The sequence below is a fragment of the Camelina sativa genome, chromosome 4 (genome assembly GCF_000633955.1).
Source record: "Camelina sativa cultivar DH55 chromosome 4, Cs, whole genome shotgun sequence".
Taxonomy (NCBI): Eukaryota; Viridiplantae; Streptophyta; class Magnoliopsida; order Brassicales; family Brassicaceae; genus Camelina; species Camelina sativa.
In genome coordinates this window covers 19,252,005-19,278,038 of record NC_025688.1, presented here as the reverse complement: position 1 = coordinate 19,278,038, position 26,034 = coordinate 19,252,005, and the positions used below count along the sequence as shown (strand labels likewise).

Genomic DNA, 26,034 nt, shown 5'->3' with positions numbered 1-26,034 from the left:
ACCAGAATTTTTTAAAAAAAAAGCCGCCGTCTGTGGGGATCGAACCCACGGCCACGTGGTTAAAAGCCACGCGCTCTACCACTGAGCTAAGACGGCTTTGTTGTTTATTGTTCCATTGCATGTATATAAGATATATCTTGTTTTAATTTGTTACAAAGGTCAATTTACATCCAACTACGTACGATTACTTTAGATCATATTGTTGTAATACCCTCTACAAATCAAATTTTCCAAATTAGATTAAAATGGAAGTTTGGCACGGAGATCTTCCATTTGGATATATAACAGAAATTTGGTATGGGTATTATATATAACTAATTAAAAGTAATACGTGACAACTTGTTTTGTAAAAGATCAACTAGATACAAACCCAATATTTAGAAGCAATCTTGAACACATCATGTTCGCTTAACAAGATAAAAAAGCCAATACGACTAAACAAATGATCGTCTCGCATTGGAAAATAAGTACGGAGGCAAACAATAATTTGCAAATACTTCTTTATTATTTATTAGTTCACACTTCAAAACGAATTAGAAAAAATAAAAAAAAAAAAAAAAACCACACATGCATGTTAGAGATCATGTGGCTTACAACGTCTTGTGATTCTTATTGAAGTGCAAAGACCGTAGCTCAGCTGAGTCAAGCTCTTTGACAAAATTATCGGGTCTATAGTATCCGCTGTGAGGGTCAGGCATCCACCATAGCTCTTCTCCTCTCATCATTTTACCTTGAATTTGAGAAGTTTTTGCAATGCATGGATTAAACTCTTTTGCACCGGTCCTCTCAGGTCTAAAGTATCCGGTATCAGGGTCTGATGTCCACGATGGTTTCTCCTGGCTACTTCCAGTAGTATATCTCCTTTGAGAGGCTTTTGTGATCACAATGTATCTCCTCCTATACGATAATTAATCCAAAAAAGAAAAACTGTCATTTAGTATGAAACACTATATATTCACAAGAATTAATCAACACATTTTCTTAAACCAGAGGTTTATACAAAATGGATAGACGACCAAGCTACAAAAACAATTTGGCCCGTCTGGAAAGTTTTTAAGGATTGGACAGTGAAATATGAAAGACCCTCGGGAAACAAAAGGAGCTTCCCAAACTGCTCAAAGTATGATTAAAGACTCTCATCTACAATCATATGTGGAGGTAGGACACCTTAGATGGCTATACAATTACACAAATTGCTTGTAAGTAAGAGTCTTTTGCCTATTACTGACTAACTGTTATGGTCTTGTTGGCTCTATGCCTCTATCTTTTACCATTTTTTGGATCATTACTTGGTGTAACTATTGTGGTAGCTAGTTGTCATTTCCACAACTTTCCTTAATCAATAATATAATTAGATGAAAATAATATAAATGGCTAGACTTACATTATAATTGTGTTGATAGATCGAGAGAAGCTTTTGAGATTGAAAAGTGTTTGAGACATTAATTCTCTCAAATTTTCTATGGAAGATTAGGTGTAAGAGGATTTTTTGTATAACTAATTTATGGACGATCTTGAACTGTACGTCGAAGATATATGTGGGAAGATATGGCTTTATATACATATTTTATTAAGGGAAATTGTTATTAATAATCACTTTCTTGTTGTTGTAATAAACTAATACTTGACTTTGTAATGTTGATTAGACTTTGAGAAATAAATAAATAAATAAAAACTAGATATTGACAAGGTCTGTTCAAAAGAAAACAAAAATAGAAAGGATTTTGATGCGGAATGTAAGAGAAGTAGTAGTCCCTTGCTCGATCAGAGAAGTCAGATTAAAACATCCAAAAAATTACAACCAGGAGGCAGGTGAATGACCTAGTCATGCTTCACTTTTTAAGAGTTTAATTAAGCGTTCGTGCTAATTTTAAAATCACGTTTATAGATTTATAAACGGTCAAATTATTTGAAGGGTCAATCGAAAAAACAGCTTTTCTTCGAATAATTTAACAACTTTCTGTTTGGCTCAAACCAATACTTCATACTTGACCAAGTGTAGCAGCCAAAAAAAAAAAAAGAGAGTACTTGACCAAGTGTAGGGGGAAGTAACTAAAGGCCATTACAAATTTTCAAATATTTTTCTTTTGGTTTTATGGTAGTCTTAAATTCAAAGATTCATCTCCAACACCACGTACTTCTTCCACGTCTCACCTATATCGATGTTTGGTTTCTCATTATTTAACTCATCTAATCTAATAATATTCATGCATGTGTTTTCCAAATATGTTCGACTGTTCTTTTTTGCTTTTTTTTTTAAAAAAAAGGATCTTTAAAGCCAAATTAAAATATCTTGATATTTTTAACCTCATTTTGTGAAAAAAATATACCTAAAAACCCAGGTAGTTTTAATATCTACCTTTCACCATCCATTGTGAAAATATTAACAAGTAATGTTACAGATCGGATTTATTTCATAATTAATAATTTACTCGATTAGGGAAATTGATTTTAGTTCGGTTTAACCAGATTGAATTGGTGTTGATTGGAAATTTGGAAAGACCAAACCTCCAAACCAAAGAGACTACCGGAATTTACCAAAAGACCTTTGTTTTCACATGAAATTACATCGTTTGCCACTGAACTACACCGATAAACGACCAACAAGTCCGGCGACTGTGACCCGGCGTTTTGATTTTGATTTTCAATTTCCCTCCCCAAAAAGTTAAAGCAGTTTCGGTCAATTTCCCCAAAACGCAATGTTGCACGAGCTTCTTCTAGCTCTCTTAGGCTTCACCGGCGATCTCATCGTCGACGAGCGAGAGCAACGGAAAACCCTAGGCCTCGCTTTCAACTCCGATTCACCTCTCTCTGATGAATGTACCTTCAAACTCGCTCCTGACATCTCCTTCATCGAACCCAGCGAAAGGTATACTCTCTCTCTCTCTCTGCTCGCGCTGATCTGATGATTGCGCGCCGATTTTGATTTCTAGTGAGCGACTCTGATGTGTTTCCTTGCAGGGACTTAATCGAGAGGTTGATCAAGCTAGGGTTCTACTATCGAGAGCTCGACCGGTTTGCGAAGAAGTCTCGCAATTTGAGCTGGATTAGGTCTGTAGTAACCAGTGTGCATCCGTTGGAACGGGCTGATGAATTGTCGAAGCAGAGTAGAGAGAAGAAGCCTAGCGTGTACCGTAGAGCCATTGCTAATGGAATTGGGGAGATTCTTTCCGTCTATAGATCTGCGGTTCTTCAGATAGAGCAGAAGCTATTGGCGGAGACTACGCCTATTCTTGCTACGGTTACGCAGGGGCTCAATAAGGTACGTTCCCAATACCATTTACCAACATATTGATCACCTGATGATTGAGCTTTAGGGAATACCGTATGAGAATGTGTACGTTGTTGATATGTAATGCTATTTTTATCTGTCTTTGTTTTTGTGTTTTTTTCCTAGTTCTTCGTTCTTTTCCCTCCCCTGTACGAGGTTATCCTTGAGATTGAGCGTGATGATATTCGTGGAGGGCAGCTTCTTAATGTGTTGAATAAAAGGTGTCATTGTGGTGTGCCTGAACTGAGGACTTGTCTCCAAAGGTATTCACTGGCTCAATCTACAGTAAATCGTAAACCATTTTTAGTCCAGCTTCACCGCTTGTTAAATGTTTTTGTATCCATGTGTAGGCTTCTTTGGCATGGACATCAGGTCATGTATAATCAACTTGCGGCTTGGATTGTCTACGGGATTCTCCAGGATCCTCATGGAGAGTTTTTCATCAAGAGGTAATTCTAGATCCACGTCGTTTTCTCATTTTACTTTTGAGATTTGTTGAGTGCCATCTCGTTTTGCTTAATGTTGTCACTAGTGTTCCTCATGAAGTCTCCTATTATACCGGTTAGGTAGCTGCTGTAAACTTGCGCTGATACATTATCGCTTGGTGTCGTCTGTGGCTGGACTTTGATTTCTGTTTGTTCTTCTCCCATGAATGAAAAATTCATTTCTGATTTGCTTGCAGGCAGGAAGATGGGGATTTAGATCATCGCTCATCTCAGGAAGAAATATCTGAAAAGTTGGCTCGTACCTCAGTACATGAGACATCTTTAACTGATTGGCACTCTGGATTTCACATCTCTTTGGTATTCTCCATGCCACTTTCAATTTTGATTTGGTACCAGTACTATATTCTTGATGTTTCTGTGGTTATATTGCAGGATATGTTACCTGATTATATTTCCATGAGGCTTGGTGAATCCATTCTTTTTGCAGGGAAAGCCATAAGGGTTTTGCGAAATCCCAGTCCTGCTTTCCAGTTCCAGAAGGACAAGAGTTTTCAGCAAACAATGCGTGGCTCCCAGAGGATTCGAGGATTTATGCATAGTGATTTCCCTGAAAGGGAAACTGAAATAGATACAGATCTTACAGGGGGAGAGTTACTACCTCAGTCAGAGGCAGACAAGATCGAAGCAATGCTCAAAGAATTAAAGGTACTGGTTGGTGGGAGCCTTACTCACTGCACACTGTAATTGGTACAAAGAGTAACAATCTTGATAACCGAGTTGATTTCGGTCATGCAACACGTGATCTATTTGCTCATGCATAGAAATAGTATATGCCTTTCTCCTAGGATCACGTTAGTGCTCAGATTGTACGCTTTACATTTATACGTCTACGTGCAGGAATCATCTGAGTTTCACAAGAGATCATTCGAGTGCACTGTTGATTCTGTTCGAGCAATAGCAGCCAGTCATCTTTGGCAGGTTTTGACTTGACAACTTTTTATTTCTCTAATCTTTTACTTTATTTGTTTGGGTCACATTACCTTCCTTGGTACAGCTTGTCGTTGTACGTGCTGATCTCAATGGTCATCTTAAAGCTCTTAAAGACTATTTTCTCTTAGAAAAAGGAGATTTCTTTCAGGTAAACCACATAAAGTATCTGTTGAGTTTTTTAAATGAAATGTAAGGGTGATTAATGTCGCTCCCACTTGCTCATGTCCTCGTTTCCTTGCATTACTCAGTGAAAGACCTGTGGACATGTAATTTCACATCTCATATAGAATTTCTGATTTCAGTGCTTTCTGGAGGAGAGTCGTCCGTTGATGCGTTTGCCGCCTCGCCAGTCAACTGGAGAGTCTGATCTTATGGTACCATTCCAGTTGGTATGTGGATACAACTTTAAAAATTCTTATGATAATAAGCTCTGGTCAGGTCAAATTGTTTTTGTAACGCTCTCTCTTTTGGGAACACACAGGCTGCAACAAAAACCATTGCAGAGGAAGATAAGTATTTTTCTAGGGTATCCCTACGGTCAGTAACACATCAAACTCTTTTTTACGAATTCATATTAGATGGATTTAATTTCCAGCTTGTGAGCTAAGTGGGAAGCACACATTAATAATTACTTTCCCCAACTGTTCCTCAATTTGGCTGTTTTAACTGCTACTCTCACCAGTATGCCTTCATTTGGAGTCACAGTCAGATCTTCTCAAGCTGAGCTGGCGAGATCTAAAGCATCTCTTGCCGGGAAGGCAAATTATACATCAGACACCTCTGTGGATGGCTGGGACGCTATTGCTCTGGAGTATTCTGTTGATTGGCCTATGCAACTGTTTTTCACTCAAGAAGTGCTTTCTAAGTAATAATCCTTGGGCATTGCTTATATCCTCTTTTTCTTCTAACTTTTCTCAGTTTCAAAGTTCTTGCATCAATTTTACCGTGAACTATTTAGGCGATTTGATACTTTGTCTGAGAGTTATAGACTTATGTTTAGGTATCTCAAGGTGTTCCAATACTTGATACGGCTAAAGAGAACTCAGATGGAATTAGAGAAATCATGGGCTTCTGTAATGCATCAAGATCATGTAGAATCTGCTCAACATCGAAAAGATGGTACAAACGGCTCAACATCTCAACAAAGACGACAAGGAATAAGACCCATGTGGCGTGTTAGAGAGCACATGGCGTTTTTGATAAGGAATCTTCAGTTTTATATTCAGGTAAAGAAACCTATGACGTTTCATAAGAATTTCAAAGTTGGTCACAAGTCAGTTCTAGAAACAAAAACGTCTAAGGTTTAATTTTCTCTATGTCTTAAGGTTGACGTGATAGAATCTCAATGGAAGGTGTTGCAAACTCACATTCACGATTCTCAAGACTTCACTGAACTCGTTGGCTTCCATCAAGAGTAAATATATGCAGTGCTCGTTGTGCGCTTTCAGTCTTCATGTTACTTACTTGGTCTAGCCTTTTCATTTTTCATTTTGGTTCTTGATTCGTATATGTGAAGCAAGGCTGAACCAAAATCTTTTTCACTATTTTTTCAGTTTGGTTCATTTTTTTATGCCTGCCCCTACTACTTACCTACTGTACTGTATAAATGCAGGTATCTCTCGGCTCTTATATCTCAATCTTTCCTCGACATTGGTTCCGTCTCAAGGATACTCGACAGCATCATGAAACTATGTCTCCAGTTCTGCTGGAACATTGAGAATCAAGAAAGCAATCCAAACACTACGGAACTTGAAAACATAGCCGAGGTGCTTTATTTTTCATTGTAACACTCATACAAAGGTGAAAATAAATGGTCTCTTATAATTTTCTTTCTTGTGGTCTTAAGGAATTCAACAAGAAGTCGAATTCCTTGTATACCATACTGAGAAGCAGCAAGCTTGCCGGAAGCCAGCGAGCCCCATTCTTGAGACGTTTTCTTTTACGCCTAAATTTCAATTCCTTTTACGAGGTAATGATTTCAACCAAAAAGAATTTAGTTTTTCTGCCTGGGAGCTTATCAATTGACTCTTTCCTGGCAACAGGCAACTGCAAGGGGCGTGCTGAATGTTGTCCGCCAACGCCCAGCTCTTCCATTATAAATGCCTGACAGTCCTGGTGAGAGAATCTCGTTTCGAAGCTTTTTCAGACCTGGGCTTTCAAAGGTTTTGCAACAACTATGACACGGGAGGATAAGATTGTTCTGATCCTCGATTCATGATCACATGACGCCGCTAATGGAATATACATATATATACGGGACAGGGTTTTTTGCTCACACGCCTTTCCTTTGTAAGAATCTGTGTTGCCACTTTAGTTCCAAGAACAAAAACTGCGAGCTGTGTTTTCATTCGTGCTTTATACTCTGTAAATTATGTAGGGAACACTGTAGGTGTGGTTTCTCTAATCATTTAACAATATGATAAGCAGCTTGATGACGTTTTTTGGCCTTTTCATACGAACAAGCTCCAACGATCCAATGAGGATGGATGACAATTTCCTGATTCGAAACGAACTGCCTAAGTGATAGCTATTTGTCCCACATCGGAGAAACAAAACTTGATGTTGTTGTATATAATAGTGAAGTTACGAAGTATTATACGTCGAGCTCAGTAACGCGGGCTTGTGATCCAAGTGGAGACATTAAGGTAATGGGACATTGGATCGATCTTATTAGGCCGGGTTCGGAGTGGGCTATATTCTGGCTCGCCCATTCCAAGTTGGGAGTTGAGGCATGAGGTTTGAGCGAAGGCTCGGGTCACATGTCTTCTAGAGTGGGGGAGACCGCGTGAGGCTGGTTTCACAGAGCAGCGTGCACCTCCCGCTCTTGACGGTGGAAGGATTACGAGCCATTGCCTTCCGAGCCTACTATGACCCAATAAGCCGATTCCGGTTGGACCATCACTTTTTTACATTTTTTTCCACAAAAACAGAAGGGAAACAAAATAAGATAAGCTTCAATCTTTGCAATAGTTTTGGATTCTTAAGCTAATGAAATGTATGAAACTTTCCAACAATCTTGTGGGCTTATAAAAGAAAAAAACCAAGAGAGCTAATCTAGGGCCTAGGGGAGACAAGTAAATTGACTAAGAATATAAATCCACTACTGTAGGCAAATTTCTGTTGTCATCTCACTTTGAGTTTGCTCTTCTCTTCTCTTTTAGATACCTCATCTTTGCTGTTGCCTTTGAAGGATCATGCTGGCTTTGAGCCCTTGCTGCTGCTGCTGGGGTATTACTGCTTGCAACTCGTTGTCGTTTCCTCCATATTGCAGCTCGTTGTTGTTTCCTCCATATTGCATCTTGTTGTTGTTTACTCCTTGCAGCAGCTCATCTAGCGAGAAGTTCTGCTGATATGGCGGCTGGTGTTGTCCATATGGGTCTTGTAGCGGGTACTCGGGTTGTGTTAGTCGTTCTGCTAATGAAGGATCCACGAGCTTGAAAGATGGGCCGCCATATTCAACATTGTCTCCAAAATCAAACGTAGACAGGCCATATAGGACAGTAGGTACTTGTGCAACGGATGGAACGTTTGCTGCAACTGTTGAAAATGCAGGATAGTGATCTATGGAGAAAAAAAGGAAGAAGAGTGTTTCATAGCAATGTTAGTAAAAGAGTTTAAACCATCCGAAATGAAGAGAGAAAGGTTGAGTCTTTTCTTTACCGGAAATATCATTAGATATAGGGCATTGATTTGAAGCTGCTGGTGCAATGGGGTGAGCTCCAAGATTATTACCTATGGGGGAAAGAAAAGGAGAGTGATTGATTAAACTGCTTTAAGCTGAAGTGTTAAAACAAATGATAGATAAAGAGAGAAAGATGAGTCTATTCTTTACATACAAGGAAGATCATAAGGTATAGACCTTTGATTTTGATGAAGCTGATTATTTCGCTGCTCATTAGGAGTTTCCAACTGGTTTACTACAAAACACAAGTAATTTTTTGAATGTTAACAGTCAGTATATATCATTGGATGTAACTATGTAAGAAATATCAAACAAAACAAAACAAACCAAACCAGACATTGAAGAAAAGAGAGAAAGGTTGAGTATTTTCTTTACCGGTAATATCACTGGATGTAAACCATTGATCAGTAGTTGGTGGTGCAAAGGTTGGAGCTCCAAGATAGTTACCTATTGGAAAAAGAAAAGGATAATCATCATTCATAAAAATGTATGAGTAGAAGTGCTAGAACAATGAGAGAGAGAGAAAGATTGAGTCTCTTGTTTACAAGCTTAATCATTAGGTGGAGCAGAGTATTGATAGTGATGAAATTGTTCTCGCTGACCATTAGGAATCTGCAACTGGTTTACTACAAAACAGAGAAACACAAGGAATTTAGACGTCAGAAGTGCAAAAAATAGTGTTTTCGATGGAGTACGAATATTTATATTGTGACTTTACCTGTTGGACCATTTGTATTACCCAATGCCAACATTGCAAAGCTTGAAGGACTCACCTCTGACGACATATCAGCTACTGCGCCATGCAATGCAATGCAAGAGACATTAAACAAAACAAAAAACAAACCCAAATATTCAAAAAGCGGTGTACTTTGGATGCATCATTAGAAGAGAGGTTAATTTACAAGGTGTATTAGCTAGATCCTCCATAAGACGAATTCCTTCAGGATCGTGAAGAAGAAAATTCATGATTGCAGCTGCACAAAGACAAAAAAAAGTAAGCGAATCTTCAACAAAATCGAGTGGGTAAAACAATCCAAAAGTAGAGTGTGGTCCTTGTTTTTTTATACGTACGTGGTGCATTACAAATATCAATGATTCCCTTAACCACCATCATACTTGCTTGCGTCCGAAGCAAATTGTTGCAAAACTTTATCTGACGCGCTACTTCCAGATTTAAGTTGTAGCGTTCGAAAAACTCCGGACTTTCTTTATGAAACTGCTCCCAAACTAATCATATAGAGAAAACAAGAATTAAAAAAATTTAACAAAGAAACACGTAACCAAACTGAAATAGATATTACACATTACATGATTTGGTGACATAATGAGCAATATTGTGATCTTCATAGAGATGTTTCGCCGTTTCTTCAAAACTCATGTTCTTCCAAATACATTCTTCGATTTCGTTCCTAATCTGAAACAGAACATCAAAACAATTGCGTGATATGAAACAGAGTAGGTGTGTAATAATAAAGGTACGGAGAATATTCATGAATTTGTTTTTAGGGTCTGTGTAGTAGAAAGTACCTGATTGAATGCATTGTCTATCATTGCCTCTGTAACATCTTTACTACATGGTTTGCCCATAGCTTCTTTGGAGGGAGAATCTGATGAAGAGAAAATAACATAAGAGTCTCTCTCTTTCAGGAATGGTAAAGAAGATATAAAATATAAGAAGGTACGTAGGATCCTATTAGTATTCGGAATAGAACTTTACATATTTTGGTTTTAGTTTTACACAAAAACATATTTACAAAAACAAACATAAATAACTAATTTTAATTAATACTAATATATATAAATTAAGAAGATTATCCAATAGTCCCACTAAACTTCGGAAAATTAGGTGTTCTTATTCACTCAAACAAAGTCGTGTTATCCAACAGAGATAAAAAAAGGACCAAGACAACATTTTTAACCACAACTACAAACAGAAAATGTAAGTTCTTCAACATGTCTTAGGCCAGAATCTGAAAAAAATACTGAAGAACAAAAACAGAGAACGAAGATAAAACCCACGGGGCTTCTCCGGAAGCAGACTTTAACTTCAAACTCAAAAGCATTTCCGGTGAACAATCGACGGGCCTGACTCATCATATTCTGCTTTTGCAATCCACATCTACAAAAAAAATTATGAACGGAAGACTGATCAGTCGAGCTGTATAGACTAGAATAATATGGTTTTATTAGGGAAAGGAAACTGATTTGATTTAGTTACCTGCTGGAAGGTACTGAGGGAAGCCAAGATGGATCCACCGATCCAGACCGAGTATTTCCTCTCAGGCGGTGCAACAACTTTGATCTTCATGCTGCTCGGTGCCAAAGCAGTGATCTCTTTGCTCATTCTGTCAGCAATTCCAGGGAACATAGTTGTTCCACCACTGAGCACAATGTTCCCATACAAGTCCTTTCTGATGTCAACATCACATTTCATTATGGAGTTGTAGGTGGTTTCATGGATACCAGCATTCTCCATACCAATCATAGACGGCTGGTAAAGAACCTCTGGGCAGCGGAACCGCTCAGATCCAATGGTGATCACTTGCCCATCAGGTAGCTCATAGTTCTTCTCTACAGCAGAGCTTGTTTTAGCCGTCTCAAGCTCCTGCTCATAGTCAAGAGCAATGTAGCAAAGCTTCTCCTTGATGTCTCTGACAATTTCACGCTCAGCTGTTGTAGTGAAAGAGTAACCACGCTCAGTGAGGATCTTCATCAGAGCATCTGTGAGGTCACGACCTGCAAGATCAAGACGTAGAATGGCATGTGGCAGAGCGTACCCCTCATAGATAGGGACCGTGTGACTCACACCATCTCCAGAGTCGAGCACAATACCTACAACATAATTCAACAGTTTAATAAGACATGATCCTGAATCTGAAGATTATAAAGGCCGGCCTATCAAAAGTTCTAGAGCTTACCAGTAGTACGGCCACTAGCATAAAGAGACAAGACAGCTTGAATGGCGACATACATAGCAGGAGCATTAAAGGTTTCAAACATGATCTGAGTCATCTTCTCACGATTAGCCTTAGGGTTAAGAGGTGCCTCAGTGAGTAGAATGGGATGCTCCTCGGGAGCAACACGGAGCTCATTGTAGAAAGTATGATGCCAGATTTTTTCCATGTCATCCCAGTTGTTGACAATACCATGCTCAATTGGGTATTTGAGGGTTAGAATACCACGCTTGGATTGAGCTTCGTCGCCAACATATGCATCCTTCTGTCCCATTCCAACCATCACTCCAGTGTGGCGAGGACGACCCACAATACTTGGAAACACAGCCCTAGGTGCATCATCCCCAGCAAAACCAGCCTAAGCCAAAACACAGAACATATATAATAACCACCTTAGAGATACATCATCGTCCACAGGACAGGACCTACAAGATTGAAAATTCTTCTAACAATGCCCTCATCCATCTAAATGAGTAAAAGATTCAATTTTTATCAATGATTATAAAGAAAATATACCTTAACCATTCCAGTTCCATTGTCACAGACAAGGGGTTGAATGTCTTCACCATCAGCCATTTTCTACTTTCTGCAAACAAAAACAATTGACCAATTTTGGCTAATAATAATAATAATATACAAAGAATAATTAAAGCTCAAATCAGTCAGTGCTTCGTTTAGGAATATATGATCCTAACATTATATAATAAGCAGATTCATTGTCAATGAGTCAAGAATATTAGTACTAACATTCCCTAGAGAATGTGACAAAATCAAATAAGAGATGAATGTAACAAAATATGATTCCAGATCCACAATCGATCACGTTATCAAATTCAATAATATTATTAATATTACAACAAAGAAGCAAATGATATTTAAACAACACTCATTTTACGCCTCAAACACACATTATAAGCAGGGCGATGCAATGACTTCGAAATCACAGATCGAAACCAAAATAAAAAAATAAAAAAAAATAAAAAAAAATAAAAAAAAATCAAAACTTTTACAGAAGAGATAATGAAAACTGACAATTGTCAATCAAACTAACGAAATGCGGATCGGAAAAAAATTACCGGGAGAAGAAAAAACAAAAGAAGATTAAACTCGGCTTCTCGCTGCAGGAGGAATCACGACTGAAACCAAAATTATGAGTTGTAAGAAACGAAGGAAGGAGAATAAATCAAAAGAACACACAATAAAATCAAAATTAGCTGAAGAACAAAAAACGAGTGGTAAAGTAAAAAAAAAAAAATATTAAAAACGGGTCCAAAGGCTTCGAATTCGGCTCACCTCGTTTTCCGATTCAATTCCTTTATGCAAATTACCTTTTTTACCCTCTACTTTTTTTACAACTTACCTTGTCCAAAAAAAAAAAAAAAACCAACTTTAATTTTTAAAACGGAGCCCAACGCAAAGGCCCAAGTTGTTTGCGAAAGGGTTAGGGTTTTTGTTTTTATTTGCTTTAGCCTCTCTCTGTGTCTATGGGAGGTATAAAATGCAGTTTTCAGTCGTCGTCCTCCTCCTTTTCGTCTGAACCCGCCCCCGGAGGAGCTCGACGAGATCCTAAGACAAAAGGTAATCTAACTAATCATCCCCTTTTTGATTCAATCCTCCCTAAGAGTTACATCATATGGGAAAGCTCATTTTTTTGTTTGTTGTCTTTGAAAAAATATGCAGAAGATGACAACTCCGCCAGTTAAAACCGGTTTGTTCGTTGGGTTGAACAAAGGGCATGTTGTCACCAGACGCGAATTAGCTCCTCGTCCTCGTTCTCGCAAAGGAGTATGTTTCTCTCTCTCTCTCTCTCTCTCTCACTCTCTCTGTGTGTGCTTTATTACGCCTTATTTGATTCTTCTCTGGATTCATCATTTGATATGGTAGGCGTGTGACACATGCTGCATTGCTATGATTCTTCACCTTTGTGAACGTTTTTAGTTCATTAGACTTTGTAAAACCATTTCTTGTTTCTGCTAAAAGCATTTTTTTTATCTCAGCAATAATGATACACTCTTCTTTCGGCTCATAAGATGCTTTTACTTTGTAAAGTATTGAGATTTGGTAGAGCTTTATCTTTTTGCTTATTTGTTGTGGCATTCTTGTTTTGTTATGAATCTAATTCTATTTTGTTGTTCATGATTTGCTTCAGAAAACAAGCAAGAGGACATTGTTCATCAGATCACTGATCAGGGAAGTAGCTGGATTTGCTCCTTATGAGAAGAGAATCACTGAGCTTCTTAAGGTTGGTAAAGACAAGCGTGCTCTTAAGGTTGCTAAGAGGAAGTTGGGAACCCACAAGAGAGCCAAGAGGAAGAGAGAGGAGATGTCTAGTGTTCTCCGCAAGTCGAGGTAATCCACTACTAATAATAAACCCACAAGTTTTCATGGTTACTGTTATTTTCAGCTGTGTGATTAGAAATAATTAGTGCTGTGCATTTGCTCTCTCATTTCTCAGCTGTCGAGGAAGTAAAAAAGCTTTAGATGCTTAGGTTTTTTTTTTTTTTTGAATAGATAAGTGAGAAGGCAATCCTTGAATTGAAAAAAAAAAAACTGATTCCCAGCTAAACAAAAACACACTTTTATTGGGACTGTGTTTGCTTACACGCAGGTCTTCTGGTGGTGGTGTAACTGAGAAGAAGAAGTGAGCATCATCATCATCAAGTCTGTGGAATTTTGGCTTCTTATTGCAATATCATAATATGATTCTTCAGCTTATCGTTTTATGTTTTGTTAGAATTTTGGATTTGAAGAGAGTTTTTTACCCAAGATCAAGACCAGTGATTGTGCGTTTAAATCTAGTTTCGTCTTTTGATCAATTATTTGTTTCCATGTGTTATTCTTAGCAACATTGTCAATCTCGCCAATCATACTAAGCTTGACCAATCAATTTAGTTATAAAATTTATGAAACTATAGAAAGATCAATCGATGGATTATGCTAACATAAACAAAGCTTCTCTCACATTCAAGCCTCCCCTACTCTCAATACAATTTCAATTTTCTTGACTACGAAAATTTTGATTCCAAGAAAAAGTTATTTCAGTCCTATATTTCTATCTTAAGAGATCGCTACACACACACAGCTAAACCCAATTGCAAAAATTTCCTTGAGTGGCGCTTTAATTAAGCGTTAAACTTCCCTGCTCGTCTCCCTCGTCTTCATACCAGTGTTCAAGAAAGCGCTCGGCGGTATGTGGGCGGTGACCCAGCGCCTAACGCCTAGAACGCCTAGTCAGAATTTTAAACGTTTTTAGACGGTTTAGGCGTTTACAATATGAACATTATATATATGATATTATATGTAAAATTATATAAAAATATATATTAGAAGAAATAAATAATAATAAATCATAAACTAAAATTAATAAAAATACATTTCTTTAATTTAGATTAATAACATATAAACATTTATAAATATTTATCTGAATATAAAACTTAAAATTTTAAATATATGTAGTTAAAAATAAAACATACATTAAAATAAAAATTTTGTGCTTTTAGACGGTCTAAGCGGTCGTCTAGGCATCTGCTGAGCGCCTAGCGCCTAGACGGCGCCTAAGCGGCCGCCTAGACCGCTTTCTTGAACACTGCTTCATACCAATTGAAAATGACCAGATCAACGGCTCAGATCTAATAATTCAATATGACGCGGATAGCAATACATCTAACGGTTCATAACTCATTAGATTACACTCACGCGGATCGATGATACCAACCGTCGATAGAAACTAGATCTGACGACTCAAAACCTCCCAAAAACTTTGAAAACACACACATGAGCACTTCTCGTCTCATCTCATCTTATATAAAAACCTCATTTCTTCGCAATCAAATCAAAACACACCATCTTTGTAAAATCGAATACATCGCTCCAAAAAAACAAAATCAAAGAATCAATTACTTTCTCAGTGCAAATTCAATTTTCCGGTGAAAATGTCAGGCCGAGGAAAGGGAGGAAAAGGATTGGGTAAAGGAGGAGCAAAGAGGCATCGTAAAGTTCTACGAGACAACATCCAAGGGATTACGAAACCTGCGATTCGTCGTCTCGCGAGAAGAGGAGGCGTGAAGCGTATCAGTGGTCTGATCTACGAAGAGACTCGCGGCGTACTCAAGATCTTTCTCGAGAACGTGATTCGTGACGCCGTTACTTACACGGAGCACGCTCGCCGGAAAACAGTCACGGCGATGGACGTCGTTTACGCTCTCAAGAGACAAGGTCGGACTCTGTACGGATTCGGCGGCTAAAAGTTGTCAAATGTTGTTCGATTCGCATTTTGTAAAATCTTCAGTTTCTATGGTTTTCAGATTTGCGATTTCTTTAGTTTAATTGTTGATTGTATTGAAAAAATTAATCGCATTGAGTTTAATCATTAATCATAAACGTTGATTTATTAAAATCCTCTGATTTATTATTACGTCACCATTTTAATTAATCTTAAGTCACTGGTTCGAATCCTTGTAACGCCAACTTTGACATTTTAATTCAACTGTTACTTTTTGGCAAAATCCCTCGTTTGGGCTTGTAAAAGTATTGCATGGGAATTTCTCACTTTAAAAAAAAACAATAAAATATGATATAATAATTTTTTATTACGAGAGTTTCTCATTAAATTTGAGAATTTTTGGGAAACTTTTTTTCTTATTTTGAGAAACTTTTATAATAAAAAGTTATTATTTTTTATTTTATTAATATTTTGGTTAATAAGAAATTTGGTGAGAAACTAACTAATGCCTAATAGTTTACAGTAAAGTTTTTTGGGCTAAAAATTTAGTGGCCCAATAGATTTACATTGTCGAAGACTTAAAATCAGATGTTTTTGTTTCGTATTACAACGGCAATACATAATGATTATGTAAAGTGAATATTATTATTATTGAAGAGGAGGTAGCAACTGCGAAAATACATACTTTTCTTTACCATATGCCATATGGGTATTACTAAAAAGTCTAAAACTGAGAAAACTGTACAAAAAAAGCATATAGTTACATCAATGTCGATATGTCAGTACGTCACTATTAATTAGATTAGTGTACATTAACGTATTCTTAATCAATGGTTACTGAAGTCAAGTTTTATAATGAGTTATATCATATGGACCCTCTAACCAAGGACAGTTCACTGTAGCCATTGTACATTACTTTTCGGTTTTTCCATAAATCGACCCATTTCTGATTTTTCTCGACCAAGAATACCAGACATTTTACTTTTGAATTTTTTTTTCTTCTTAAAGAAATACAAAAGCAGTGGAGCAAAAATGTTTTGGTTATTGTTGCTAGATTCTTTCATACACAAGTTTCTATGATAATTTAAATGAAAAAAAAAAAACCATAATGATTTAGAGACAATTTCACTCTGCCGACCTCGTTTGGGCGTGTGACTCGTCAATGTCAAAGGCAGAGTGTCTTCATAAAAATCATTATACTTGTAAATGGCATTTCTACAAATTAAATGACTTACAGACGAGCTGCAACATGTGAATTTGACATAACACATTTATCTTCAGCGTTCATGCAGTGAAAAGATTATATACATGTATATATATATATATAGAAGACAAAAATCTACAATTGAAAAAAATATCCTTCTAATATCCTTTGGTAAGAAAAAATATGCATTTGTGACTATGTTATGCGAATGCAAACACTGATGAAAACGCAAACTTTAGACGTGTAAACGCGAGTGAGACTGCAAATGGTAAATAACAAGCATGAATGCATACGCTAGAAACACAAACGCTATGCAAAGATAAATACAAACTCCATGGATGTGACAAAAAAAACAAACACGACCAAAAAGGAAAACGAAAACGTGAAATACGAACTCGGACGCAAATACTAAATGTTACGAATAGACAAACACACATACCAAACAAAAATGCAATAAAATGATATAAAGGGAAAACTTATACTAAAATGCAAACATAAACACTATATGCTTTGGTATAGGCCATCCATTTTTCCGAAGAGCAGAATTACTCGGCTTTATCCCTTTAGCCACATGGGTATGGGTCCATTGCTTACGGCCCATTTGCATACTTGGGAGACCCTACCCGTGGAATACCCTCTCGCCAGAAAGATTAGTCTTGAATCCCTCTATAGATCTGGGGATTTAATCTCTGAATTAACAAAAAAAAAAAAAAAAAAAAAAAAANTCATGCAAATTAGCAATACATATATTATACTATTCAACTTATGCCACCAACTCAAAATAATCTTAATACATATGATTGAGTTCTAAAGAAAAATTTGGTAATTATTTTTAAATTATATATCATAATTAAAAATAATAATTAGATGAGTTGTAGCTAAGTGATTTTAGGTTATTATTCTCTATAGGTCATTTATTTATGTTCAAACCCGATTATTATTGACAAAAAACTATATATTTTAGAAAAAAGGAAAAATGAATCTTATAAAACAAATTATTTTGAGCTTAAAAACAATCAACGTATAATATCTGACTTTGAGATTCAACTACCATTTCTAAAAGACTGAAACGAGCGACCACTAATAGATCAGAGTCAGGAATCTTCTCTATAGCTTTTTTGGGATAAGCTGTAATTTTAAAAGATTGTTAGACCAAACTTGTTAAGTATTGAACAAACTGTTCCTCAAAATTTGGAGGACCACTTGTTTGGCACTTTTGAGTTGCCTTCATGAAAAGTCTAAATCTGTTTCATAGAAAGGGAAGTGGTAAAACGATCGGCTCGTGATATTTCAGTTTCGTTTTATTGTTGTTTCTTTTGTTATCAGCATTCTCGTGAATTCTCCCACTATTATGACATTATTGAAACTTTATAAAAGTGATATGATTGACGTTTTCCCAAAAATAATAAACACAAGGTAAAATTGTTTTCACTCCATTGGATAGGATCCACCAGTCAAATTGCATAGATACGTACATCCAAGAAGTGTTTAAAATGACATATGCATATATAGCAATTGATGATCTATATGTCTAAATGTATTAATGTATACCATATAGCAGAAAACTACATGTGATCAGATATAACATATTTGAGACGGTATAAAACTTCCATCATTATATTTTCGTTCATCTCTTTGTTTTGATGGCGTATATACTATAGACGTTAGTCCCGCCAAACTTATTAGCCTTGATGCTCTTACGAAAGATCCATAAGTAGTTCACTTCCCCATAATCTATAGAGATTTGGTATCAAACCGGAAAAAACAAATGAAAGTTTTATATAATTAAAATCACTCTAAATCAAATGTTCAAAAAACCAGTATAAAAAAAAAAAAAAAACAGTATAAAAAATTAACATCCTATAAAAGAATATATCATACAAAAGTAATATATAAATTTTCAAATATATAACAAACATTAATGTAATAATAGCTTTTAAACAAAGATGAAATTATCTGTATGACTGTATCTATATATCTCACGAAGCTCTACTAGCTAGTTGCGTTATGTTACTAATGGTGCGTAAGAAAGTCATCTTAAAACATTACACCGGTCCATGTAATCTTATAATGGTCTTGTTAATATGCAGTGCATGTTTATATACGCTTCTAGCAATCGACTTCCAAAAATTAATGCATGAAGCAAACATCCAAAACTGTGGACAAACAATTAATATTGAATTCTTATATAGTGTTGCATGCATGTATAAAACAAAAACAAAAGTGTAGAAAATTGTAAATTGTAAGTTCATAAAACAATAAAGGCATGCATGAAGCATAACCCAAACTTTGTTTTAATTATCGACACAATGGTTTTTTTGTTTTTATTAGCACTATAAACTAGTTTTATAAAGACAAATTACACAATAATCTAAAATTATATAATCAATAAAACTTTAATCATTTTGTTTTTTTTTTGTTTGTTAATTTTTTTTTAATCATTTTTGTTTGCGTATAAAACTGTTACATCAATTAATTTATGAATATCCGATATAAAAGGCGTGTGTGAGTGGGAATTTTGTTTTAAACAAAACTCTACTCAACGAAAAACATACATATAATTGCTAACGATGAAATAATGGGTTAAAATAAAGTGTGATTACAAAATTTATAGCATCTTTGAGGCAGTCCACTACTTTTTTTAGTGTAAGATCCTTTCTCTCTACAGTTGCTAATATGTAACTCGTCGTAAGACGCTACATTGGGCTTGTAAAGTAACTATAATCACAGCTTATTTTTCAAACCTGACTAACAATTTAACTAAGATACAAAAAGTTAGGAAAGACTTAGATACGAAGCTGAATAAAGGATACCACTTCTGGGAAAAATCAACAGCTCTATTTAATGAAAATAATGCCAAAACTATATGTCGAGAAAGATTTGGATGGAATACATATGAGAGAAGTCATAGATACGTGTCACTTGGTTAATTGCACTTGCAATATACCCATCCACAACGACGACGCAGCATTTGTCAACGCCGATCTCTCGCGTCCCACGTGCGACTCACATGATTCCTACTTCGTTCATAATCCAGTTATTAGTTTCAGCGGTGAGATTGAGTAACATGAAGTATTGTTGTATTTTACTTTTTTTTCCCCTCTATTATGTAATATTTTAATCTTGTCTTTTTTTTGGTTGTGTATAGCAATAGCAACCACAAATTGTTTCTTTTTTTTTAACTTTTCAGACTTTTAATGCAAACATGAACTATTTTAGGGGAGGTATTGGTTTATGATTTAGAAAGAATTTTAATAACTTTATGTTTTTGCTGATTGTTAGAATCATAGAAAATTGAAAGTTAAAAATGAAGGATTCTAAGAGATTGTTTAGGAAGTTTTTTAAAATCTTGATGATTTGTTTTTTCTAATCTTGTAAAATCTTTCTAATTGATGAAAGATTTTTCATGACTTTTGTTATGAAGGAAATGATATAAAATCTTAAACCAATAACATAAAATTTGAATTCATTAACAATCTAAGATTCTTTTGTTTTACTTGAATAACATAAAACTTTTAATGACTTTATAAAACTCTTAATCCAATAACACTAGATTTATCAAGATTTTAGATAACTTTTTACAAATCCACAACCAATAACACCAAATTTTTAAAGAGTTTTTAAAAGTCTTGATTGAATAACAACATATTTTACCTAACTTTTAAAGTCATTAAAATTCTTTCTAAATCCTAAACCAATACCTCCCCTTAAAAGACCTAGTGATTTTTGGATTTGACATTTTCCATAAAAACCAAAGTGTAATTCTTTCCAAAAATTGTACTAAAATTTATTAAAACCCCCTGAATTTCCTAGTATTTTTTAGTAACACTAGTTTGCTAATGTAATGTATTGATCAAAATTTTCGAAAGGAAAACAAAATAAAACCTATTTTGAAACTAGTTACTTCCACTCAAAGGTCAAGTCACACGTGAGATGCACAGATAGGCGCACCCAAGTTACAAGCAAACATGAAACAACATTACTTCTACTTTTTTTAATCTTCTTCAAACGAAACTTTTTTTTTTTTTTGAGTTAATTGGCATTTTGATACATTTTTGAAACATAATTACGACAATGATAGATTCATTATTTACAATTGGCAAAACAGGTGAGAGAATGTTTGTGTGTGAGAAAGTGTTTGTGTGTAAATGTGTGTAAGATAGATATGTGATATTTATTGTGATAATTATTTAAATAGTTGTTAATATAATCTTTTTTTTTGAAAAATTTTCAAATACAAAAAAAATCTATATATTTTTCTTTATAATTTGATATGTATTTTATTTGATAATTTTAAATATTTTTACAAAATTTGTATCCGTACACAATATTAAGGGTACAAATGCATGTACACCTTATTAAACGTACAAATATCTCCACACTTTATTAAGTGTACATATGTCTCTACACATTACTAAGTATACACATTATATCTATACACTTAATAACGTGTAGAGATATCTGTACACTTAATAAATAGTGCAAATATATGTACATTTAATAAGATGTACAGATATCCGTACATTTAATAATGTGTATAGACAATCGTACACTTTATTAAATGTACGGATACAAAAGATGTATATAATATATTTAAAAATTATTAAACAAAATATATATCAAATTGTAAAAAAAAAAATATAGATTTTTTTTGTATTCGAAAAGTTTTCTAAAAAAAGATTATATTAACAACTATTTAAATAATTATCACAATTTTTCAATCTTCTAAATGGGTCCCACATAACTCTCATATTTCACACACACTCCCACACAAATATTCTCTCACCTATTTTGCCAATTCTAAATAGTGTTTGTACTAAAACACTAATTAAATTTCCAAAATGTACTATAATGGCAATATATCCTTTTTTTTTTTTTTTTTCTTTGAAGAATCTTTTGCCTATAAATTTCTGCACAAAACATCTTCTTCTTTACTTGAGCTTATATCTCATGTTCCAAATTTAGCAAAACGAAGAAAAGAGTTCCCTTCTTTTTTTTCTTCTGTCGGCATTATAAGAGTCATCGAAATCCCCAAAATGCCCTTCAACATAACCGCCGTGAAAACTTCATCTAACGGAGTATGGCAAGGCGACAACCCCTTAAACTTCGCCTTCCCGTTACTCATCGTCCAAACGGCGTTAATCATCGCCGTCAGTCGCTCCCTCGCCGTCTTATTTAAACCCCTCCGTCAACCCAAAGTCATCGCCGAGATCGTCGTACGTACAAAAATAATTACACTCTCACCCTCACATACATAAAACTATTTACAATATTTTGCCATAATTAATCATCATCTTAATTATTACTATTTGTGCCATCGTTTTCTTCTTCTACTTCTCAGGGAGGTATATTGCTAGGACCGTCGGCGTTAGGTAGAAACACGGCGTACATGGACCGTGTATTCCCGAAATGGAGCATGCCGATACTCGAGTCCGTCGCGAGCATAGGGCTTCTCTTCTTCCTCTTCCTCGTCGGTCTCGAGCTCGATCTATCATCGATCAAACGAAGCGGCAAACGCGCTTTCGGGATCGCGGTCGCTGGAATCACGCTACCGTTTCTCGGCGGCGTCGGTGTCGCGTTCGTGATCCGCAACACTCTCTACACCGCCGCTGATAGACCTGGATACGCCGAGTTTCTCGTTTTTATGGGAGTCGCGCTCTCGATCACGGCGTTTCCAGTGCTCGCGCGTATTTTAGCAGAGCTGAGGCTTTTGACGACTCAGATCGGAGAAACCGCGATGGGTGCGGCCGCTTTCAACGATGTAGCCGCTTGGATTTTGTTGGCGTTAGCGGTTGCGTTAGCGGGTAATGGCGGTGAAGGCGGTGGGGAGAAGAAGAGTCCGTTGGTGTCGCTGTGGGTTTTGTTATCGGGTTTTGGGTTTGTGGTTTTTATGTTGGTTGTGATCCGACCCGGAATGAAATGGGTCGCGAAACGTGGATCCCCTGAGAACGACGTCGTTCGTGAGTCTTACGTGTGTTTGACGTTAGCCGGGGTTATGGTTTCCGGTTTCGCGACGGATTTGATTGGGATCCATTCGATTTTCGGGGCGTTTGTTTTCGGTTTGTGTATACCGAAAGATGGAGAGTTCGGTCAGCGATTGATTGAACGGATTGAGGATTTTGTCTCCGGTTTACTCTTACCGCTTTATTTCGCGACGAGTGGGTTGAAGACTGACGTGGCTAAGATCAGAGGAGCTGAGTCGTGGGGGATGTTGGGTCTTGTTGTGGTTACTGCTTGCGCAGGAAAGATCGTCGGGACTTTTGCTGTGGCGGTGATGGTTAAAGTTCCGGCGAGAGAGGCTTTGACACTTGGTTTCTTGATGAATACTAAAGGTTTAGTGGAGCTCATTGTACTCAACATAGGCAAGGAGAAAAAGGTTGGTTTTGTCTTCCCTTTTCTTGATTATTTAAGGTTTGTTTTTGCTTTTATATCAGTTAGTATCTACTGAATATCGTAAGAATAAAAAACATGGTAACACTATAGTTATTTGATTATTTTTTACGAGGAAAAGGCATATATATATATATATATATATTATATTAATTTAATCGCATCTGTTTCTTTGTTATAGGGTGTTTAGATTTTAGATCATTATTAAATAAAAAGAAAAACTTATTTACTCTAATAGTTTTCAGTTGGTGATAATCAGATAATTTATCATATAAATATTTAGTAGTATAATCAGTATTTAACATTTTGTTGGGAAGATACGTTTCAACATTTTCCTTTGAATTCTACTAGTCTGACCTTGAATTAATAGGGCGACAAATCCACGAAATCACAGCGGAGTAATATTATTGGTTGCTGCTTCGTTTCCTATTGTTTTGGGATAATAAAAAATTGATCAGTTAAGGAATAATCATACATGCATGAAAACTTTATAAAAAGGACATGAATGAATCCTTTTATTCATCTCTTTATATAAATAAGAGTAGAAAATTTGTATACATTATTATAAAATTAAAAATTTAAATTGTTTTTTATAAACTAAACCAATAGATAATTTTGTTTTAATTGTAAAATTTAAACTCTAACTATTTTATTTGTAAACTCAAACCAATATAAAATTTAGTTTCCAACAAAATATCATAAAAATATCATAGGGTTTGTTTTTGTTTTTGTATCAATTATCTACTGAATATCATAAGAATAAAAAAAACCTCGTAACACTATAGTTATTAGATTTTTTTTAAACTGGAAAAAACATATAAAACAAACTACGATTATTATATTAATTTAATCTCCTCTATATATTTGTTATAGCCTTATAGGGTGTTTAGACTTTAGATCATTATTATACAAAAAAACTTATTTACTCTAATAGTATCTGTTGGTGGAACGACATATAATGATGATCAAATATTTAGTAATATAACCAGTATTTAATAAGTATTTGTTGGCAAGATAAATTTCAACATTTTCTTTTGAATTCCACTAGTCTGACCTTGAATTAACAGGGTGAGAAATCCACGAGTATCACAGCTGAGTAATATTACTACTCTAATAGTATTTGTTAGTAAAAATATATTATTGGTTGTTTCGTTTCCTATTGTTTTGGGATAATAAAGAAAAATTGATCAATTAAGGAATAATCATGCATGCATAAAAAATTTATAAAAATGCCTTCTCGAATCGGCCAATGTCTACTTTAATGGCCACGTGCTGATCCACTTGCAAATGCGGCACAACAAAATTAGATGATCTCTTCTTGCAACAATAAAGTCAAATAATGATTACTCATCATTAGTTGTAGTATGTGGTTATTAATTAAACTGTGCGTACGTGGGTTTGACTTTAACTATAGGTGCTAAACGACGAGACGTTTGCAATATTAGTGCTAATGGCACTATTTACAACGTTCATAACGACACCGAGTGTAATGGCCATTTTCAAGCCAGCACGTGACACCCACCGGAAACTAAAGGACTTGTCGACGAGCGAAGACTCCGCCAAGGAAGAGCTTCGCATCCTAGCCTGCCTCCACGGCCCAGCCAATGTTTCCTCCCTCATCTCTCTCATCGAGTCCATCCGAACCACCAAGGTTACCTTTCTTAATATCTCTGTTTGCGTTACAATCCAGCTAATTAAACTGTTTTCGTGGGGGTTATATAGTCTTGGTTACTAATTTAAAATCGTAACTATTTTGGCACAGATAGTACAACTAAAGCTGTTCGTGATGCATCTGATGGAACTAACGGAAAGGTCGTCGTCAATCATAATGGTGCAAAGAGCCCGTAAAAACGGGTTTCCGTTCGTCCACCGTTACCGTCACGGCGAGTGCCACAGCAGCGTCATAGGAGGCTTCCAAGCCTATCGTCAACTAGGTCGAGTCGCGGTCCGTCCCATCACCGCAGTCTCTCCATTACCTACAATGCACGAAGACATTTGCCACATGGCAGAGACCAAGAGGGTCACGATGATCCTTTTACCTTTCCACAAACGATGGAACGTTGACCATCACCAAGACGGAGGAGATGGAAACGTACCGGAAAACGTTGGTCATGGTTGGCGGTTAGTTAACCAGAGGGTTTTGAAGAACGCGCCGTGTTCGGTGGCGGTTCTTGTAGACCGTGGACTTGGGTCCATTGAGGCCCAAACTTCGAGCCTCGATGGGTCGAATGTGGTTGAAAGGGTTTGTGTAGTTTTCTTTGGTGGACCTGATGATCGTGAGGCTTTAGAGCTCGGCGGAAGGATGGCTGAGCATCCGGCCGTTAAAGTTACCGTTATTAGGTTCTTGGTGAGAGAAACGTTGAAGACTAATGCCGTCACCTTACGACCGGCACCGTCTAAATGTAAGGAGAAGAACTATGCCTTTTTGACAACCAACGTGGATCCGGAAAAAGAAAAGGTAATTAAAATCTCGTTTCCCCTATATTTATATATCATTTAGGACAAATATAACACTCGTTTTTGTTTTCTTAATTGGGCTAGGAATTAGACGAAGGGTCATTGCAAGACTTCAAGAGCAAATGGAAAGAACTAGTGGAGTACAAAGAAAAGGAACCAAACAACATAATCGAAGACATATTGTCAATAGGACAAAGTAAAGACTTTGATCTTATAGTGGTTGGAAGAGGAAGGTTACCGTCCGCAGAGGTGGTGACATTAGCTGAGCGTCAGGCCGAACATCCTGAGTTAGGTCCTATCGGAGATTTGCTCGCCTCTTCCATCAATCACATAATCTCATCAATCCTTGTGGTTCAACAACATAACAAAGCTCATGTAGAGGAGATTACAGTTTCCAAAATTGTTAATGAGTCTTCTC

At 36.1% G+C, this 26,034-nt stretch overlaps 6 protein-coding genes and 1 non-coding gene across 9 annotated transcripts in view; 4 read left to right on the top strand and 3 right to left on the bottom strand.

Annotated features, from left to right (window-relative positions):
• TRNAK-UUU lies at positions 25-96 on the bottom strand. The gene has a single exon. It is a non-coding gene; the product is annotated as a tRNA-Lys (tRNA).
• Positions 591-1,483, bottom strand: LOC104784053. Its single transcript, XM_010509128.1, has 2 exons — positions 1,385-1,483; positions 591-897 (listed from the first exon to the last, which is right to left on the bottom strand). Exons 1-2 carry the CDS (start codon positions 1,441-1,443, stop codon positions 591-593), a joined length of 366 nt encoding a protein of 121 aa, XP_010507430.1. The 5' UTR covers positions 1,444-1,483.
• Positions 2,600-7,147, top strand: LOC104781235 (gamma-tubulin complex component 4). Of its 2 annotated transcripts, XM_010505845.2 has the most exons (16): positions 2,602-2,869; positions 2,962-3,262; positions 3,398-3,534; positions 3,622-3,720; positions 3,954-4,074; positions 4,150-4,422; positions 4,615-4,695; positions 4,772-4,855; positions 5,010-5,096; positions 5,189-5,244; positions 5,390-5,572; positions 5,708-5,933; positions 6,033-6,121; positions 6,320-6,473; positions 6,554-6,676; positions 6,750-7,147. In XM_010505845.2, exons 1-16 carry the CDS (start codon positions 2,700-2,702, stop codon positions 6,804-6,806), a joined length of 2,241 nt encoding a protein of 746 aa, XP_010504147.1. In that variant the 5' UTR covers positions 2,602-2,699; the 3' UTR covers positions 6,807-7,147. The 2 variants fall into 2 exon arrangements, with proteins under 2 accessions (XP_010504148.1, XP_010504147.1); XM_010505846.2 differs by lacking the exons at positions 6,554-6,676; positions 6,750-7,147 and having other exon boundaries at positions 2,600-2,869; positions 6,033-6,143; positions 6,320-6,409.
• Positions 10,220-12,595, bottom strand: LOC104781233 (actin-1). Its single transcript, XM_010505843.2, has 5 exons — positions 12,420-12,595; positions 11,860-11,929; positions 11,308-11,701; positions 10,608-11,221; positions 10,220-10,508 (listed from the first exon to the last, which is right to left on the bottom strand). The coding sequence occupies exons 2-5, from the start codon at positions 11,917-11,919 to the stop codon at positions 10,443-10,445; spliced, it is 1,134 nt and encodes a 377-aa protein (XP_010504145.1). The 5' UTR covers positions 11,920-11,929; positions 12,420-12,595; the 3' UTR covers positions 10,220-10,442.
• Positions 12,810-14,179, top strand: LOC104781232 (60S ribosomal protein L36-2-like). Its single transcript, XM_010505842.2, has 4 exons — positions 12,810-12,921; positions 13,024-13,128; positions 13,493-13,692; positions 13,952-14,179. Exons 2-4 carry the CDS (start codon positions 13,027-13,029, stop codon positions 13,986-13,988), a joined length of 339 nt encoding a protein of 112 aa, XP_010504144.1. The 5' UTR covers positions 12,810-12,921; positions 13,024-13,026; the 3' UTR covers positions 13,989-14,179.
• On the top strand, positions 15,159-15,716 carry LOC104781231 (histone H4). The gene has a single exon (XM_010505841.1). The coding sequence runs from the start codon at positions 15,276-15,278 to the stop codon at positions 15,585-15,587; it is 312 nt and encodes a 103-aa protein (XP_010504143.1). The 5' UTR covers positions 15,159-15,275; the 3' UTR covers positions 15,588-15,716.
• Positions 21,670-26,034, top strand: part of LOC104781230 (cation/H(+) antiporter 20) — a 6,099-nt gene continuing 1,734 nt past the window's right edge. Inside the window, exons 1-5 of one of the 2 annotated variants that reach the window (XM_019244771.1) lie at positions 21,670-21,985; positions 22,111-23,145; positions 24,574-24,810; positions 24,922-25,617; positions 25,701-25,849. In XM_019244771.1, coding sequence (XP_019100316.1) covers positions 21,806-21,985; positions 22,111-23,145; positions 24,574-24,810; positions 24,922-25,617; positions 25,701-25,849 — 2,297 coding nt within the window. In that variant the 5' untranslated portion in view covers positions 21,670-21,805. The remainder of the gene's footprint in view (positions 21,986-22,110; positions 23,146-24,573; positions 24,811-24,921; positions 25,618-25,700; positions 25,850-26,034) is intronic. The other variant, XM_010505840.2, reaches the window with a different exon arrangement.